At 33.0% G+C, this 20,738-nt stretch overlaps 1 protein-coding gene across 1 annotated transcript in view; it reads left to right on the forward strand.

Moving 5' to 3' along the window:
- DNAH7 (dynein axonemal heavy chain 7) overlaps positions 1-20,738 on the forward strand; it is a 103,879-nt gene that overhangs the window by 33,169 nt on the left and 49,972 nt on the right. Inside the window, 14 exon segments of the mRNA XM_035536796.1 lie at positions 86-298; positions 1,213-1,322; positions 1,816-1,984; positions 3,276-3,378; positions 3,481-3,608; positions 4,799-5,011; positions 7,060-7,158; positions 8,872-9,120; positions 12,071-12,220; positions 12,809-12,991; positions 13,803-13,979; positions 14,338-14,469; positions 15,155-15,379; positions 16,613-16,810. Coding sequence (XP_035392689.1) covers positions 86-298; positions 1,213-1,322; positions 1,816-1,984; positions 3,276-3,378; positions 3,481-3,608; positions 4,799-5,011; positions 7,060-7,158; positions 8,872-9,120; positions 12,071-12,220; positions 12,809-12,991; positions 13,803-13,979; positions 14,338-14,469; positions 15,155-15,379; positions 16,613-16,810 — 2,349 coding nt within the window.

Consider the following 20,738-nt stretch of genomic DNA (forward strand, 5'->3'; position numbering starts at 1 on the left):
ATATGGAGAAATAAGAGTAATATAAGAAAAAATAGTCATGCCTCAGACTAGACATGCAATCTCTTAACTTTATTTTTTTTCCCAGGCACTAGAGGATTTTCTGGAACAGAATAATAGACAGATTGAGGACATTGTCACCTTGGTGCGAGGAAAGCTGTCTAAGCAGAATCGAGTGACATTAGAAGCACTTGTTGTGCTTGATGTTCATGCTAGGGATGTTCTTGCATCTCTAGTAAGAAAGAAAGTCAAAGATGAGAGTGACTTTGAATGGTTAAGTCAGCTTAGATACTACTGGGAGGTAAGTGATACCTCTCAATCCTATTAGAAGGTAATTTCTGTTCACAGCTTTTCAATTTCTGTTTGCGTGCTGACACAGAGAATAGTTACACTAATATGAGAATTTCTGCTGATAAGAGTATACCTATAACTGATAATTCTATGGATTCCTAACTAAAATGGCCAATAGCCAAACACAAACAGTTTTTAATTAAAATTAGTTTTTCATCACTGCTGGGTCTCAGTGCATTTGCTGAGTCTGCAGGGGGGATTACAGGCAAAAGTTGTTCACTCAAAGACTGTATTTTGTTGTTTTTTTTTTGATTCTGCAGAATAAAAAATGTTATATGGATGACAGTTAAACATTTAATCTGACTTATTGTCAATAGTATTATATTTGTGTGTTACGCTTCTTGGAAAAATAATGATTTTTATACTGGATACTGATTAAATACAAATATATTTGTATTCATCGGGACGAGATTTTCCATAGTACAGAAGACATTGCACATGAAATTAAAATACACGTATGTGTATTGCCATATCTGAGTCATCAGATTGAACATTATTACAGCTATTGGCCATGATTACTTCTGTTCACTTTTTAGAAAGCTGATTATCTTTCTAAGTAGCTAAACATGACAGTTTTACTCTGCAATATGGTTGGTAGGATATTTTTTTTAGATAAAAATTAGTGGAAAAAATGGTCTTTTACATGTTGATACATTAGTATCTATTAAATGGTAATATTTTTGTTTAATTGGGTCACACTGAAGTTGTCTCAAAGCAATGAGTAGTAGGCCAGTTGTTTTTTTAATAACATTGTGCCTATATATGAGCTTGAGGAATAATGTTGAATTGTCGTGTGTTTTATTTCATTTTATTTTATTCTGTAATTGTTTATTTCATCTCTATAATCAATGTCTTGTTTCATAGGAAAGACATCTACAAACAAGGATGATCAATGCTGGACTGAGGTATGGATATGAATATCTAGGCAATACACCTAGGCTGGTTATTACTCCACTTACAGACAGATGCTACAGGTAAAACTACATGTTACTAAATGTGCTCTATTAGCAAGAATGTATTTAGTTGATATATTTTAATTAATCCTAGAATAGATAACTCCAGGATTGTGTTTTTGATATTCTAATAGGCATAAATAGAATAGTATATTTTTCTTTTTGTTGATTAGAATTGGTCCTGTATGAATATTTTAATTTAAATTTGTGATAAATCTTTTGTAACACTATAACTGGTGATAAATTACAAGAGAATCAAATTTAGTAAGTGAAAAATTTAGTAAATTTAGCAAGCTTCTATTTAGTAAGTTTAGTAAGTTCTGCTTTGAACTTCCAGTAAACTTAATATGTCATTATATATTTGTAGAGTACAGCTGCCAAGAGCAAGCAAATTGTGCCATCAGAGGAAAATGCAGACATGAAACTAATTTTTAAAAGTTTCTGGTAAAAGTTGGAGCAGCTAGAAAAATAGCATAAAAATTGGTACATTTTTTTTCTATTATTTTATTTTCAGAACATTACTTGCTGCACTACACCTACATCTTGGAGGTGCCCCTGGGGGTCCTGCTGGAACTGGAAAAACAGAAACTACGAAAGATTTAGCAAAGGCTGTAGCTAAGCAGTGTGTGGTTTTCAATTGTTCTGATGGACTGGATTACCTTGCATTAGGAAAATTTTTTAAGGTTTGGATAAGTCTTGAGGGGTTGTATGCTCAGTTATATTAAATCCCTTTGTTTGCTTTGGCACTTGAAGTGCTCTTAAGACCTAAATGTATTTTTTTTCCACTTTCAGGCCCCTATTTAATGTTAGCATTGTGCAGGTAGCTCTTACTCTACATAAGAATCCCCCTGAAGTATCAAAATGTTTTTGTTTTTTTTTTCCCTGTGCTTTAAAAAATTAAATATACCATAATGATTTTGTTTTATATAGGCAACATAGATGCCATTTAAATGAATACGTTTTTAGTAAATGATTGCAAATTTAGGGGACTTGGGATTTAATTTAATCTTTAAACTGGTGAGAGCCATTATATTATATAAATCAAGCATATCCATTTTGATATCTTGAATGACCATCTGTGCCATTCCAAACTATCCTATTGTGGACTGGAATGATGCAAAAACAGAGAAAGTATGCTTTCCTAATTGTCATTCTTCTCTTCTCTGTCAGAGGTGGCACTGGAACCATATAATGTGGCTTCAAAATTCAACATGACAGCAAATCACCCAAATAAGTGAAATTAAAAGTTTTTACTTAAAATGATGAAAGCAAAATTCTTCATCTTAAATGGGAATTTTAGAATAACCATTAACAAGTTACAAGATGCTGTCTGTCTAAAGACTATCTGTGCTACAGAAACAGTACATTTGGGGAGCATATTTCAAAAAAGATGTATAATTTAAGCAGAGCTGTAGGAAAAGAGAATTGCTCTTTAGTTACACTTTACAACATGTTGTGCTGTAATATGTTGTAAAAGGATTGTCATTTTTGTTTGTGCTGTAAATTAAATTGTTGGTTTTAGCCCTGCAGAATTCCTTATGTTGCCTGTTGTCACTTTAAACCCTGTCAACCATAGACAGAAAAGAAGAGAAAGAGTAGTTTTTTGTAGTCTTGGTTAGAGGTGAAATCTTCCCCCTTGTTCAGCTGCAAAATACTGACTCTAAAGGTATAACGTGGCAATTGTATGTATTTGATAGGCGCTTTGAATATGACAGAAGAATTAGAATTTTGGTTTACTTTATACAAATTTTTTGTCTTTTTTTTGGGGGGGGGGGAGCAAACTTTTTAAATATCATTCTTTTTGGAGCAATTGCTATTGGGAGTGAGTCTGAGAACTAAGTGCTCTGGATCATAGATATGAGTTCTTTCTTTGCAAGTTAAAACTTTTTCTCATTACAGAATCACTTTGATCAGTGTTGGTATGCCCAAAATAGGTGGTCATCAGTAAATTAATCTTATGTCTGTCTGTTTTAGGGCTTGTTGTCTTGTGGAGCATGGGCTTGCTTTGACGAATTCAACAGGATTGATTTGGAAGTACTCTCAGTTGTTGCTCAGCAGATTTTTACTATCCAAAGAGGTAAACTGTTATATTAACCATAACTTTCTCTTACATATAGAAAGGAATAAAGATGCAACAAAAAGTTTCCAACAATGACATTATTTTTTTATTTCTCCATAGGCATTAATTCAGGATCTGATTTATTAGTATTTGAAGGAACAGAACTGAAACTGAACCCTACGTGTGCTGCCTTCATTACCATGAATCCTGGCTATGCTGGGCCTTCAGAGCTTCCTGACAATCTTAAGGTATTTCTAGCACTTGTCATTTTATTACTTTTAATAGTTACTACAGAAAGTGAAAAAATATTTTTTTTGGTTAAATACAGAAATTATAAAGAATTTTTTTAAAATCAGTTACCTTCAGTTCATCTAAGCAGTTTTTTACTATACTAAAGTAAAAATCATCTTCTCTCAGAAGAAGAAATTATAAAGAAAAATTAAACTGAAAAATAGAAATGCAATGCATTTTAAAATGTCGGGAAATGGTTGGATTATTCTACGTCTATCAGTCTGTCAGGATAAAAAGAAAAAATAAAAAAAGCCTTGTGTTTCTTGACCAAGCACCTGAAAGTTCAAAAATGAACAGTTTATAATGTACAAACAGTAAATAATATCTTAATATCTAATAAAAAATTGAGTTTTTATTTTTTTATTTCCAACAAATGATTTAGTTTGATCTGACAGGACTTGTGGTATTTGTAATGTAAGAGATTTCTGTCCTATTTAAACTGTTTGAGTGATTGCTAAAAGAGTGCTATGTTGCTTTTTTTTTTTTTTTACCCCTTAAATATAGTTGTCATATGTCTACAGAAAGAAACAGGAATCTGAGCAAATATATTGATCAATTAATAAAGATGAAGATAGTGTACAACCTTCGTAAACATCTCTCAGAACTGTCTGGGAACTTTACTCATTAACACATACTGTGAATACAAGATTCAAAATCATTACTTGTGTAGATGAAAAAGAAGAAATTGCAAAAACTTGTTGGTAGAATACAAAAAGCAGTGGAAACTGAAAATATTCTGATGCTTGTTTGATTAAGCTACTGTAAAATTGAATCACAGGCTGCAGTAAACAATGCTAGTACATGAAGTCTAAGAGCAGCAACTCATTTATGGCATTTGTATTTCATTTCCCTATTCCTTCTAAAGCTTGTGGCGTTTTATGTGTTTTTTTTTTTTTTGTTAATCTTGAATGAAGAAAGCATGAAGACAAACATGAATTGTCACAATGGAAACTAAAGTATTTCTAGGTGGTTATGGAAAAACATTGAATATATTGTAGTTCAGTTATAATGATAGTTAACTTAAATTGGCTACCACCGAATTAATGAAATAATGATAAGATTTAGTGTTTTATGTAATTATAGAAAAAGTTATATATAATAATGTGTAACTTTTTCTTATGTGATTTTTCATTTATATATTTAATAGGCTCTCTTTAGAATGGTAGCTATGATGGTTCCTGATTATGCCATGATTGCAGAGATAGTTCTGTATTCTTGTGGTTTTGTTACTGCTCGACCTCTATCAGTAAAAATTGTTGCTACGTACCGTCTGTGTTCAGAGCAGTTGTCTTCTCAGCACCATTATGATTACGGAATGAGAGCTGTGAAGTCAGTACTCACTGCTGCTGGTAACCTGAAGGTAAATGATTTCTCGAATTTTCTTTTTAACCCAGTAACTTAGTCAGTAGTGTGGCTCCTTCATAACAGAAGGTATGCTATTCTACGTAAAGGAAAGTAGATGTTGAGCATTTCATCTCGTGATACGTATGAAAACAAAAAGGGTATGTTTCCACAAGCTGAGGAAAGTCAAGAAGAGAGAAAGTTAATGGACCATTCACACAACCACTTGTCTCAGAATGGCAGGCCTATGGTGCTGATTATCTTTCAAAAATTCTAGATAAATGCAAATTCAGAGAGTTGTATTTGGCTTGTTGGCCACTGCTTTCCTCTGCTTTTCGTAACAAGTTCAGATTCCTTTCCCATTGCATGTGAACTCCTTCCAATAACTCTCTGCCAAATGTGACTTCAATCTCTCTAGTCTTTAAGAAAAGCTGTTTAGAATGCAGTGTATTGTCTTAAAGTGCATTATTGATGAATGAAAAGATCATAGAATCATAGAATATCCTGAGTTGGAAGGGACCCATAAGGATCATCAAGTCCAACTCCTGGCACCGCACAGGTCTACCCAAAAGTTTAGACCATGTGACTAAGTGCACAGTCCAATCTCTTCGTAAATTCAGACAGGCTTGGTGCATTGACTACTTCACTGGGGAGCCTGTTCCAGTGTGCAACCACCCTCTCGGTGAAGAACCTCTACCTGATGTCCAGCCTAAACTTGCCCTGCCTCAGCTTAACACCATTCCCACGGGTCCTATTACTGGTGATAATGGAGAATAGGTCACCTGCCTCTCCACTCCCCCTTGCGAGGAAGTTGTAGACCGCGATGAGGTCCCCCCTCAGCCTCTTCTCCAGGCTGAACAGGCCCAGTGACCTCAGCCGCTCCTCATATGTAATCCCCTCTAGGCCCTTCACCATCTTCATTGCCCTCCTCTGGACACTCTCCAACAGTTTAATGTCCTCTTTGTACTGTGGTGCCCAGAACTGCACACAGTACTTTAGGTGAGGCCGCACCAGCGCAGAGTAGAGCAGGACAATCACTTCCCTCGACCGACTAGCAATGCCGTGCTTGATGCACCCCAGGACACGGCTGGCTGCCAGGGCACACTGCTGGCTCATATTCAACTTGCTGTCAACCACAACCCCCAGATCCCTCTCTGCGGGGCTGCTCTCCAGCATCTCGTTGCCCAGTCTGTACATATAGCCAAGGTTGCCCCGTCCCAGGTGCAGGACCTGGCACTTGCTTTTGTTAAACTTCATGTGGTTGGTGATCGCCCAGCTCTCCAATCTGTCCAGATCTCTCTGCAAGGCCTTTCCACCCTCATCCGAGTCCACAACTCCTCCAAGTTTGGTGTCGTCGGCAAATTTGCTCAAAACACCTTCTAGTCCAACATCCAAATCATTCATAAAAACATTGAAGAGGACTGGCCCTAAAATGGAGCCTTGAGGGACCCCACTGGTGACCAAAGATTTTGCTAATAAATTGTCTTTTCGTTTATTCAATTATTTTTATTTAGGTAGACTAACATAAATTATAACTCTTTTCTTTTCCATTTTTTTAAAACTATAATCATCCTATTGCCAACCTGGCTCCCCAAAACAAACAAATGAAACAAAACAAAAAAGTAAACAAGCTGTGTATCATGGCAAAAACATGCACATATATTTCTAGGAAACATATCTCTATGCAAGCTTTTAGTTTTTCTTCTTTGAAGGCTGAAGGTTTACCTCAAAGCAGGAAAAATTGTCCTATTTAGGAAGAAAAAGGAATATACTTTATAAAGCAAGAAATCAATTGCTTAGAAAAAAAAATTGAATATTAAATTTATAACAATAGCCATAACTGGGCATAAAATAAAGTGAAATTGTCCTGACTATAGAAAGCACCTGTAAACACTTTGATATCAAAGCATAAACATACATCCAGAACATGTACTACTATCAGTGGACCTGAACCTGCCAAAATAATTACATAGATGCACAACAAGAACAGTTCTGTAAAACTTACAAGTTTAACATCTGTTTTCTAAACATATAAAAATAACTAACATTATTTTATATCTTTTTTAGCTGAAATATCCATTGGAGGATGAAGAAATTTTGCTACTTAGATCCATTACAGATGTCAACCTGCCTAAATTCTTGTCTCATGATTTACCACTTTTTGAGGTAGAAAACATAAAGATTAGCTGCAATTATATTTTCAGTATATAATACTTATTTTGTGTAACTTTATAATTAAATAAAATTGGATCATTTCGATAATAAAACATCCACGAGGGCCCAAAAGCAATACAGAAGTTCTTTACTACAGGAATTTTATGAAAAAATTAGAAATCCGAAGTACAGAAAAGGTAACTGGCTTGCCCAAAGTTATACAGAAAAAGTAGTGAAACTGAACATAGGTCTCTGGACACTGTTAGTCTGATCTAGTTAAAGTTCTACCTAAATTACACACTTTTTCCTGAAATTGAGTCATGAGCATATTTTCACAAATTTTTAAATGGTGAAGATAAGCTTAGAGAATTTGTCTGTGAAAATTGAAGCATCTTCACTAGTTGTTTCTTTGAATTTCAGTCTTTAAAAATAAGAATAGCAACGTTAATAATTTAGTATACAGAAATTAAGTATATTTATGAGTAATACTATACATTTTTCACTTTCATATGTTTTTTCAATATGTTTTTCTAACATTGATCCTGTTCTGTTGTGAAGGAGACCATTTTATCCAGCAGTAAAACTTACACCAATACTAACTGGTTTCTTTTAATATGATATTCCTTCATTTTGCCATAGTTATGTCATCCACATTGTAAGAAGGAAAACATTAATAGATTTTTTTTTTTTTTTACTCTCATTATCTCAGTTATAAAATCTATTAGGCACAGAAAGACCATAAACTAGCACAAGTGCATAACTCTTTAATTTTTAACAGACAGTGTGAAAAAAAATGCAGGAGATAAATGACTGAGTAATAGAAGTTTTATACCAAATGTGTTTCAGACAAAAAAATCTGGTCACCTTGAACACAGCTTCATGGTTATTTCTGTTTGGGAAATATTATTTTAATTGGAAAAGCCCTGTTTTTGTCATTGTTGATTGGAAAACGTGCCCCTGGTAGCACAGAATGCTAGGCATGTATTTTAATATACTTTAATAATAGATATGCTTTAATGTCAGGATGTTTTATGGTCATTAACATTTTAACACTGGAAGCTAACAGTGCTAAATGAAAACCAAAGCACGTGTTAGAAGGAAACTAAAATACCCAGTAACATGAAAAATGTCAAAATAATGTGATTCTAAGTTCACCAGTAATTATTGTCGTCGTCATTTCTAAATAATGTTTTATTTTGAAAGTTCTTTAAGTAATCTTTACTTTCAGAGTTGATACTTCAGGTCTGTCTTAATAAAATGATATCAAAGAGATTCTTTTACATAATTTGTTCTATCTTCAACTTTTTTTTTAATCTTTCTTGTTTTGTTGTAAACAAATATGCAGAAACTTTGGTTTTTAATTTAGATTTCTTGTTAATTATTTTTCAGTTACTGAGGGAAAAAGGTAAAAGCTTGTTCAACTTCCTAAGTACTACAAGTTTTATAAACTGGTTTGATAGAAGTTAATATTTATCAGGAAAGAGCATGCTTAAGTAGTTCTCTTCTGTGTACACAGGTAAACATGGAAACTGTACATGAATTAAATATCGGTAATAAGTTATGAAATCAGTTTTAGCTCAGACAAGGGTGATATGAAATTCATGATTATTTTAATCAAAATAGATATTAGTCTGCCTAGTGTTAAAGGACAAAGGATTGATTGCATAAGTTTCAAACCAAATGACTGTGAAAATAAGTGTACTTTCCAATTAATTGTTTGGATAGGGTATTACCTCTGATTTGTTTCCTGGTGTGAAGCTACCAAAACCAGACTACAATGACCTATTGGAAGCCATCAAAACAAACTGTGCTGCTATGAATTTGCAAATGACTGATCTGTTTACTATGAAGATCTTGCAGATTTATGAGATGATGATTGTGCGTCATGGCTTTATGATAGTTGGAGAACCTTTTGGTGGAAAAACTTGTGCATACCGAGTTCTGGCAGGAGCACTGGGAGACATATGTGAGAAGGTATCTAAACATATTTTATAAATATTTTTGGTGAAAACTATTTTCAAACAAATTTTAAAAAATATTTTAGTATTTATACTGAATATGGAATTTACTCTAGGAAACTGTAGAGCAGTATAAGCAAAAACTGAAAACAGATTGAGAAGCTATTCTTTCAAACTTATATTAGACAAGATGAACCAATTTTAGAGATACATATTTCATATGATTCTACATCCGGAATTTTTTCTGAATTCTTTCATCACATTGGACAAGGAATGAATTAGCTACTTTAAATTTTAGGATAAACTTTTCCTTGTGACAGCTTTGTACCAGCTTTCCAACTTATTCATGAAAGATATTAAACTCTATTTTAAAAGAGATTAATCTATTTAGAACTACACCAAACAAATTGATCAATTTACACAAAGTTTTGAAGTTTTTCTGATAAAAATATAATAAAACCATGTAAATGTGGAAACTAAATAATCCCAATTTATACCAGAGTGCTTATCCTGAGATTGAAACAGAGAGAAAAGGGAACAAGTGTCTGATCCTCCTTTTGATAAAATTAACACCTTTTCTTCCTTCCCTTTGCTACAAACATTCTGATTGTTTAAACTGGTCATACAGTCAGGGTGTGTTTGAGCCTTAGGCTATGTCGTTACCTATTTTCTCGATTTTTTTTCCTACTCTCATGTCCCTTCCCAACAAGATATACTTCACAGCCACTACTAGCACTAGCATTATAAGGAAGAGAAATTTTCTAGAAAGTACATTGGTGAAGTCTAACAGGAGTATTTGTTTTTCATTAAATTATTTAATTTTATTTGCTTTTAGGCATTTTAATATTTTCAGTTTTTCATTGCATTTTGCATATCCTGGAAAATGCCACGTTATGCTATCAGAAAATAGTGCAAAGTGAATGTCAAAATTTAATGAAAATCCTTCTTTTTCTGCCATGCCCAGCAGTCTTGCCATCAGTGAAGGACAGTTTACAAACATGCAAAAAACTACAGTAGGCCTCTGTATCCACTATGTCTTGTATTTACAAATACTGTGTATTGGGCTTGGTATTTGGCCATGCAGCCAATGCCAGGGTCATAGATAGTAAGAGTGAATCAAGAAAACTCTGAAGTGCAAGCCTTTCAAAAGTAATGACAGTCTTTAAAAGCATAGCTTTATTTGGAAGAAAGATTTCCTCTTCAGCTAATTATTCTCGTTATGTTTCAAATGACCAATCATTTCTGTAAAGAATAACGTAAGTGGGATCAAGTATTGCAGTTAGTTCCAGAACCAATACGTGAGAAATTGAAACTCCTGGTTTCTCACAGAAAGTTAGGAATCTGAACATCTCTGACAGGTTGCTTGTTGCTTGACCAGATTGCTCTGGTATTTCCTTGTGTTGTATTCTCATGGAAGCTTGTAAAGGTTTGTATCAAGTGATACATCTAAAAGTAACTGATGGTCCCAGCCCAAAGGCGAGAGCAGTCTAGATTTTGAAAGTTCATTAGGTAGAGATCTTAAGCTTTCCTGCAGATCGATTGTTAAAACTATTGAAGACGACGACAAAGGCTGTGTCTAAGCAGATGAATAAAAGAGGAGCATTGAAATAGCTGATCACTGGCTGCTGAACATTCATACTCTTTCCTGTCATGTCTTCCTTCTTTGCAGGATATAAATCTACAGCCCAGCAACAAATACACTGCTTTTGAGACTGGTTGTAACTGGTATCCATACCCATTTTCCCCTCTTCTTGCAAGTAACTTTTTCGTTTCAAGAGGTCTGGGAGAAAATAATTTCCAATAATCAAATCATGGAAATGTAATAACCTAGTTAACCTTCTGGACATTAGAGGGGAGATTAAGTCAATGAAATTCTGTTGATCTTGTGAATGTATTCTATTATTCAGAAAGAATTTAATTAAGACTTTTTTTTTCTTTAATTGCATTGGTCAAATCTAATTTCTTTATTAGGATTTTCTGAGAACCCCAGATACCTTCAGACATAAATAGTAACAGCCATGAAGCAAAAGTGATCTTCAGGACACTGAATTTCTTCATGCTTGTTGGCTGGAAACATGCAGCCAAACACCTTAGCAAAATCCTTTAATTTCCTTAATTTCCGTAGGCAGGCGCATTGTTTTTTTTTTTTTTTTTTTTTTATGCAGGTATCAGCAAGACTAGGCTGGCTAGACTTTCAGATTGGTATTACCATCAAAAAGAGTTCTATTCTTATGATCATTTATTTGCTTATTTGCCTGCTATATTATAGATTAAATTGTGAAGCTTTTGCTTTAGTTATATAGGATAAATTCTTGTCCTGTCTGTCAGTCCAATATAACAATAGTTAACTTTCTGTTTTTTCTTTTAATTCAGTGAATTATTGTCCAGTAAGTTGGTGTTCAAATGAGTGTTCGTAATTTGTCATTTTTGTTTGATTCATTCCTGTAGAACAGTGGTTTCACTCAACTGATCTTTGACGTGTGCAGTATTAAATGTCATATTTAGTCACAAGGAGAGAAGAATAGAATCAACTGAAGTTAATTAAAAATAAAATTAGATATCTTTGTATGTTTTAAGTAAAAAACAAAGCAAGCAAACAAACGACAAAAACAACAAAAAAAATCCCTTTGCAAAGGTCCTATTCACTAACACTTGAAAAAATAAATAAATCCCTTTTTTTAAATAAATCCGTTTTTATAAATAAATCCATTTTATTTTTTATCAAGCTGCTGTTCAGTACTAAAATTATGCTTCCAATTACGTGTGATGAAGTTGGGATAATTGTCTTTATACATTTGTAAACCATCTTTCAAATGTAATATTTATGATGTCTGTCCCTCTCTAACCTGCTGGAAGTTTTATGAAAATTTAATACCTGTAAAATTCAAAATCAAAAGTATGGCATAATAAATGGCATGTTTTGTATTAACAGATTTTATTATTTTTGTGTCTTTTTGTGTCCTTAGGGGCTGATGGAAGAAAACAAAGTTCAGATCACTGTTTTAAATCCCAAATCCATAACAATGGGTCAGCTATATGGACAATTTGATGCAGTTTCACATGAATGGTCAGATGGCATCCTAGCAGTGAGCTTCAGAGCATTTGCTTCTTCCCCAGTAAGTACTAACAGCATTAGAGCTTTGTGGGAAATGACCTTTCAATGCATACGTTTACTCTTAGTAGTGTTTGCAGAACTGCACAACTGCTTTGTGTTTTGCTGTAAGAAATGTATGACTATTCGCTTATATTGTAAAATACCAAACATGACATTTAGGTTTCTATCAACATATCTCTTAAGTTAGTCCTATTGACTTTCATGGTGAGCATGGAGTTGTATTGTATGTACTGATAAGCTGTATTTGTTTTGTCATAAGTCAAAGTATTTGAATATGTTGCAGTTTAACTGAAGCAAAGTACTGCTTTGCAAGTGTAACTGTAAGAATCTAGTAAAAATATTAACCTTCTGTAATTAACTACAGTATATGCTTCAAAGAAATAAAATTAAATTGTGAATATAGATTGTAATTTCAGAATCTACTTGTCAGTACAAATCTGTACTCAGAATATTTTCATTTTTTGTGTGTGTGTAAAATAATTTTAGTTCTAAAATAGTTCTTTTACAGTATATGTAATTAAGTAAAATACAAATATATGATTTCTCTTTTCCCTTTACCCTTTCCTTCCATTCTCTCTTTTCAAACCAGACCCCAGATAGGAAATGGCTGATTTTTGATGGACCAGTGGATGCAGTATGGATTGAGAATATGAATACTGTGTTTGATGATAATAAAAAGTTGTGCCTTATGAGTGGAGAGATCATCCAAATGTCACAGCAGATGAGCCTTATTTTTGAACCAATGGATTTAGAAGTTGCTTCTCCTGCTACTGTAAGTTACCTGTCTTTGAATTACTCACTACAATTATCTTTCATTATCGAGGTGTACAGTGAAGATTTTCTTTTCTAATTTTTCAAAAATATACTTAACTGAGAAGAATAATTTTAAGTTTGTATTTATTTGATATATGTTTCAAATAAAGGATATTGTGGGTTGGTTTTCTTTAAAATTTTCATAATCTCACAATATGTTGTGAGAAATTTTGTGTTCCTCTGAAGAGCCTGTAACTGTTTGGAGTCTGGCCTTTGTAAGTGCCTGACAAGAAAAATAAAATAATTCATGGAGAAATCTTTAATCTCATGGACAAACTCCAATAAAACCAACAGTTACTACATTTATGGTACCTACCTATCTCTACTACTCCTATTTTTTCCTTTTTATGAAATGCAAACATTTCTTCCTGAATGTATCAGTTGAGATAATAATATAAACAGAACAGAATACCTGCACAGTCATACAGGAAAGGAATTTTTACTTGAAACTGTTATAAAACTTAGATTAAAATTAAATGTTGGACTACTAGTCAGTTTATTATCTTTTATGACCTTAATGTTGGGAACTCATACTATTTAAGAGGAAAATCTCTTTGACATTAGGTCTTCTGTTGGCTCAAGGATAAAGATAAGTTTGATCTTGATCATCTGTCTCAGGGCTTACAGAACCACACTGTACACTTCATACCAACTTTTAATAATCCCAGAAACTGTATATTTAAACATTGAATGATATTTTAATTTCTTTTAGAGAAGAAAAAACTTTGGAGATCGCATAAGATAACATGCACCCATTTCTTTATTTTTAGGTTTCAAGGTGTGGTATGGTCTACATGGAACCCCATATGTTAGGCTGGAGACCATTAATGATGTCATGGCTAAATACAGTGCCTTCAGGAATCAGCTCTACTCATAAAGAATTTATAGTAGGCCTGTTTGACAGAATGGCTCCACTCTATCTTGAGTTTATTAGGAAACACACAAAGGTAGAGCTTTTCTGAGAATCTATCAGTGTATGAATTATGTTCAATTCCAAGTGCCAAAGGAGTAAATCATTTTAATGGGGCCATGTTAATTTTTATTTATATATATATATACATATATATATATATATACATATATATATTTAAACTGCTGTTAAGATGCAGATTTGTGAACAAGATGTTTGTATGATTAACTTGGTTCTGAATGTATCTTAGGCACACATTCCTACAGATTTTTTGTTATCTCCACAGTGAGTAAAATAAATTTAAAAATACTACTACTAATAAAAAAACATCCAGTGGTGTCTCTTCAGTGAGTAAAACACACTTGCAGTCAAGAGTATTTCTTCTTTCTTTTCAGGAACTGTCTCCTACTTCAGATACAAACTTAATTCGATCACTAATGAATCTGATGGACTGCATGATGGATGAATTTACTGATGAAACCAAAATTAAAGCTGTGAATGACCATGATGTTTTTTCTTGGCTTGAGGTAGGCAGTATGATCAACAGACAAAATAGAGAACTGCAAATCAGGCTTTAGTGGAATTGACTTCACAAGCAATAATAATTATATTCAGTCATTATAATACATATTTTGTAATGTCCACTGAGGAAAATATTATTACTTATATAATACCTACTTTATAATAGATGCATAGCTGAGTCTTCCATCTTTGATGTCTTCATAAAAATTTAATGAATTTTATAAAATCACCCAAAGAAAATTGCATGATTCTCCAGTTTTTGGTATCTGTTTATTACTAGGATAGTAGGAATAGGATAATCCTTGCTATCTAAGGATTGCAATTCAAGAAAAGCCCTGCTAATAAACGTATGAATCAATGTATGGGGTAGGCCTTTGAATAAGAGAAAGATAAGCTGACTTTTTTTTTTGGAATAAAGGCCAGTCTGTGCTTGAATTCTCTCAAAATAAAGGCTCCGCACCGAGCAGGTCAGGCATTTTGCTGCACATCAAAGGTGATCAGATTCTGATAGTCAACATAAACAGTGTTCTGTTTTACCAGAAGCATGGTCCCACGCTTTATACATAAAATCAAGTTGGTATGGTATGATTCTATAGTGATTTGTGACAAAGATTTCTTTGATTCAATGCAGAAGAACTTTGTAATATACAGGTACCAAATTCATGTTTCTTATTTTTATTCCAACTCTAGGATATTTTTTTATTTTCACTGATATGGTCTGTAGGAGCTAGCTGTAAGGAGGATGATTGACTGAAATTTGACAAAGTTGTGCGAGAAATGCTTAATGGACCAATTAGTGAGGAGACAAGAGAACAATATAAATTGTTGAGTAGTATTGATTGACAAGCTTCAAAGGCTTTCACTGTTCAATTTCCAACAGAAGGAACAATTTATGATTATCGGTTTGTCAAAAAGGTGAGGATTATAAAATAAGATGTTGCCCCTCATTTTCAAGTACTCTTTTATGAATACTACAAGTTGTGTATTGTAATTTTTTATTTTTTTATTTTTTTTCCTGCTGCCTGCTTCTTTTGTCACTGAATTAGGCAGGATATCCTTTCTTACAAGCCAGTGTAAGGTCCAGTGTTCTGCCTGGGACTTACAGCACCAAGGCTTGTTTTTGCAACTACCAGAACAACTACCTGTTGTAGCAGAAGAATTTGGCAGAAAATCTGCTTCTGTGCTGCTTCTCCTCTGCCTCTTTCCCTTGGGCTTAAGATGGGAATCTATGATTCAACTATTCCAGTGGAGAAAACGCACATACGCTATCTGGTATGCTCCAAAACCTCCAAAACAATCTAAACGTACCCTTCTTGAGTTTGTCATTCCTGTAAATTCCCATTGCTGTACAATGAGAATTACTTTTGTCTAGATTTCTGCTTGTGCATGATTCCTGCATATTGGCAAGGAAAGTGGCTGAGATTTCAGTCAGCTGTGAAGGTTTCATGTCTTCTGATAATAATCCCTAAAGACATGTTCTTCCTTAGTTGAGGAGAGAAAACAGAGTGATCTCTAGGAATTTCATGACTTTTATCCCAATATTTTGGGGGATAGGAAGGAGCATACAGGTTTTTTTAGAACTGTTTACAATGATATTATTCATATAAGGAGTTATATGAATTTTCTGCTGGAGAGTTTTGACATCTTTTAGACTCTTCTAGTAGTGTGACCTAAAGGAGAAAACTTTGCTGTGGAGCTTTGGCACTAAAATTGATTTATCCTCAAATTCCATAATTTGGAGATATTTATAATGAATAAAGATTCTGTGAAAAAGATGAGTATGCTTTTTTACATATTTATTTTATTTACATATTTATGTATCGTATTATATGTAATACGTGTATAGGTATAAAAGGAGAGATAAAATCTTTGACTTTCAGTAATACAGTAATTGCATGATTGAGGTACAGGCGCTATGTTTCTGTTTAAATAGTCTGAATTGACAGCCCTACATTGCATCAAGTTAAATAAATATATTTAAGTTGATAGTGTTGAAAAAAACCTATGAAATTATTTTTAATCCTTTCTAATATTGTCTGATAAACCCATCCGTTAATTCATAGAACTTTGATTTTTCTATTTGCATTGATTCTATGCTGTTTTTTCATATTTATTATAAATATTTAACTTTCATAAAATTTAAAATAGGGAGCAGGAATTTGGGAACCCTGGGTGGAAACACTCAAATCAGCTGCTCCTATACCTCAAGATGTGATGTTTAATAAAATAATTGTACCAACTCTGGATACAGTTCGATATATGGCATTGATGGAATTGTTGACAGTGCATCAAAAACCTTCTATATTTGTGGGGCCAACAGGAACTGGAAAAAGTACCTATATTAGTGTAAGTACTTTTAATACTGACTTTAGAGATTGTTGAATGGGGTTAGATAAGGAGTAATTTGATGGCATTGTTTATAAAAGGAAAATAAGACATGATTTTTTGGATATTATGAAATTATGAGAAAGGAAAAAAGCAAAAGCTATGTAGCAAAAGGCAGACTATTTTTTCTTTTATCTTTTTTTGTTCTTCACGCGCTTAGACTAAATTCTTAAGCATCACCTAAATATCCGCTAGAAGAAGCTGCTAATAACTCTTCAATTTGATTCCCGTATTGGTTTACTTTGCATTGTTATTTTATGCCACATATACTTGGGATGGTCCACACAGACACTGATGTGCAAAAGACTACTAAGGCATCCAGTCAGGATTGCTCAAAACAACAACAAAAGAAATGCTTAGGTACTAAACTTGGAAGCAGCAAAAAATGTGTGCTGATATTGTTGAAAAGTTTAGGGGTTAATAACTTTTTTATTCAGATTCTACTATGGTAATTCCGTGCAATGAAAACAGACAAGAACAAGAATCTTGTAACTGAAACAAATATGAAGGCAAAAAAAAAAAAAAAGCAATTATTTATAGAATTATTTATAGAAACAAAGAATTATTTATAGAAACAGACTGCAGTGAGAGGGGGAATTGGCTAGTCAGGATCTTCCCAGGCAGTTTTCTTCAGATAATCAGTTGGCTGTATGTGGTCATTACAATGAAAAACAGCTGCACATTTCAAGAGAAACACAATTGTTTTGATTAAAATTTTCTGTCCTGTTTTATAATATGCCAAATATTCTTTACCCATGTTGTCCTGGTCCTTGAGAGAAAATGAAAAAGGAACATAAATAATAGTTATAATCTATTTTGACTAGCTGTTGTTTCTATTTCTGAAACAAAATCTTTTTGGCAGAATGCTAATACTTGTTCTAGTTTCAGGATTTTTAAGCTTGGTAATCTGACTGTAAAAAGGAGAAAAAAGTTTTTTTTTTTTTTTTTTCCAAAATATAGTTAATTGTGTCATTGCTATTCATTTTCTGAGAGGTAGCAATGTCATCAACTGTTTAATATTTAAAGAAGTTATGTTATACCAGTGGCATCTGAAGTCGAACATCTTACCTGGATAGTAATATTGTATTGCATATTCTTTGTATATGAAACACAATACATTTAAAAGTCTATTATGGTATTAAAACAGAGAATTCAGAAGCCATTGTATTCTACCTTACATAATAATTTGATATTTCTTTTGTGTTCATTATGAGAAACCCTTGAATTACATGATCGTACACTTCTCCCCCCCCCACTTTGGATCCCAGTCTTACTACTATGAGTATTAGTCTATGTACATCAAAATAAACAACATTTTTTTATGTAGAACCTCTATTCCACCTGCAGAACTTCAAACTTTGCAGTACATTCAGAGGAAACAGCTGCTTTAGGGGATTGATTCTGTCCCTGTCAGTGACAGAAGTCCTCTGTAACAGCAGACAAGTCACCTAAGTCAAACTTTTGACAGGCAATTATTGTATTTCTCATCTACTGGATAGCTGATTTGAATCCATGGGTTCTGATTTACGGAAGTACTGTTCTTAAAAAAATCAAGTTTTTGTTCTCTGAAGTAAGCTATCTAATTTGATAATATTTTGCCCATTACCTTTCCATATCTTTGTACTGGTGTGTGCCATAGAAAGGCTTGCAATAAAATTATTAATATTGTCTTTCAGTATGATTTGAATTCTGTGTAATAAATAAGGTGAACACTGAATTGAGAACAAACCATTGACAACTACTTTTTAAGTGATTGGTTTGCACTTTTATACTGAAAGAGGCAACATGTATTGGTTCTCTGTATGCATAATGGTAATTAAAATGCATGATAGTAAAGAATAAAAACATTTAAGATAAATAATGACTTAGTACAGCCAAATGCAGTGTATTTCTCAGAGTTCACAAAATTATAATCAAAGGGAATTATCTTGTAAAAAGCATTGTAACTAGGTATTAGAATAAGAAATCACGGTTAATGTTTTTTAGTTTCTCCATTTCTACCAATATTATTTCTTCTGTCTTAAGGAATATGCCATTGTAGAATTGAAAACAGACTTTACTTGCATTTTGAAATGATTGGGTCATTGTTATTTTGGGATAGACTAGTTCCTTTTTTTTTTTTTCTTCAGTCACTAAGTGATGATTTGTTCCTTTGTTTTTGTCATGTGGTTATTAAAACCATATGGGTTACATAGAAAATGATTCTAACGGATGACATTAAAAAGTTTAGATAACTTTTAATTCTTCATACATATCAGAGAGATACTGCAGGTTAAATCCTGATGCCATCAATCTTTCTGAGAGGCTACTAAAGCATGATAAGTAAGGGAAGTGTAGCAATATAATGGTCCTGTTGCTGAGGGTCACTTATGGAGATTTCCAGTTCAGCATTTTTCATTAGGTTCCATATAGATCCATAGGAAAGCTGTTTATTTATTTATTTTTCTTTGAGGCAAAAAGTGTATAATTTAGTGGAGATATGGAAAATCTATTATTTTATTTTTAGCTAATAAGATTCTCTAAGTAAATCGTAAAAGAGAAGAAGTAAGCCATTCCTCTGAACTGCACAAAAATGGTTTTATTTGTTCTTTTGCCCTCCATTGTGTCTTTTTTGCAGGGAGTTTTGCTTCTGATGATTCATGCAATCAGCATGAAGCCATTTATCTGCAAGCAGATAAAATAAATTTGGTTTCATGGTCTTGAATCTGTTACCTTTCCTTCCTTTTGTGTCATTAAATTTACTGTGGTAAATGAAGTTACTGACTAAAGATTCTGTAACCTACTTTTGTTTTTAAGTTACTTTTCTGAACTAATTTTTTAAAAAGTTAAGATTAAGACTGGAACAAGAACTGTTCATAGAAGACTTCCTGAAATACAGAAGACAGAAATATAATAAAGCATAAATAAAGGATTTCTTTCTAATGAGGAATGTGGCTAGGTTCTACTGGCCCACTTCATTTCTGGGTTGGTAGTTAAGAAAGTGATATTTTGTGGGAGTTTAGAACTGATAAAAAGAGTGGAAGAAATGTGGCTATTGAGTCACGTTGCTGTGCAGTTTTTGTGCATTGTCATTATTACATTTTTGTGGAAAAGATCGTATTTTTCCTTTGAGGTTAAAGATCAAATACTCTTTCTGCTGGAAAGATGTTGTGGTCTGAAAACTCCAACAGCTGTTGACATAGATTAAGCTATTCATTAGAGACATTAATTTATATGCAGAAATTGCTGGAAGGTTATCTTCCAACACTGTGGTTTTTCTCACATGTGGGTAGGAAATGAGTCCCATTCAGTCTTACTTGAAATGGTGACTTTGATCTAGATTTCCCCCAGAGTTTAAATTGAAGCTAACAAAAAAGGGACTTTGGAAGGTAGTTAGCATTATAAAACAATATCAATCTTGACAGTAAAGCTTATCTTTAGATATTCTTTCTATGTCCTTTGTAGGAAATATTCCTGGAAACTCTTCAAAACTAGGCATAAGTACTAGGACCCATGGATACTTTTGCCAGTTTGAGTGTGGATTAAATACAAATTGACTCTAAGCAGTAGTATGAAATGTTGTGTTTGGGCAAGATACTAACACACTGAATTTTATATATATATATATATATATATATATATATATATATATAATATACTAGGTATGTTATTTTTAGAAGATCTGAAAATACTTATTTTGTGAGGTAGAAATTTTTCTCTGCCAAATTAAGTTCATGATTTTTTTTGAATCGTTAAAGAATATCGGTTTATCTGATGAAATAAGAGTTACCTTAGAGATAAATTACTGCTTTATAAATTTAAATGGAATAAAAATTATAGAAAAATGCCTGATTGCTGTTTGCTAAATTGCTTTAAACTTTATCTATGTATATATTTTAACTTTTTTCAC

The sequence above is a fragment of the Cygnus atratus genome, chromosome 6 (genome assembly GCF_013377495.2).
Source record: "Cygnus atratus isolate AKBS03 ecotype Queensland, Australia chromosome 6, CAtr_DNAZoo_HiC_assembly, whole genome shotgun sequence".
NCBI classification, from domain to species: Eukaryota; Metazoa; Chordata; class Aves; order Anseriformes; family Anatidae; genus Cygnus; species Cygnus atratus.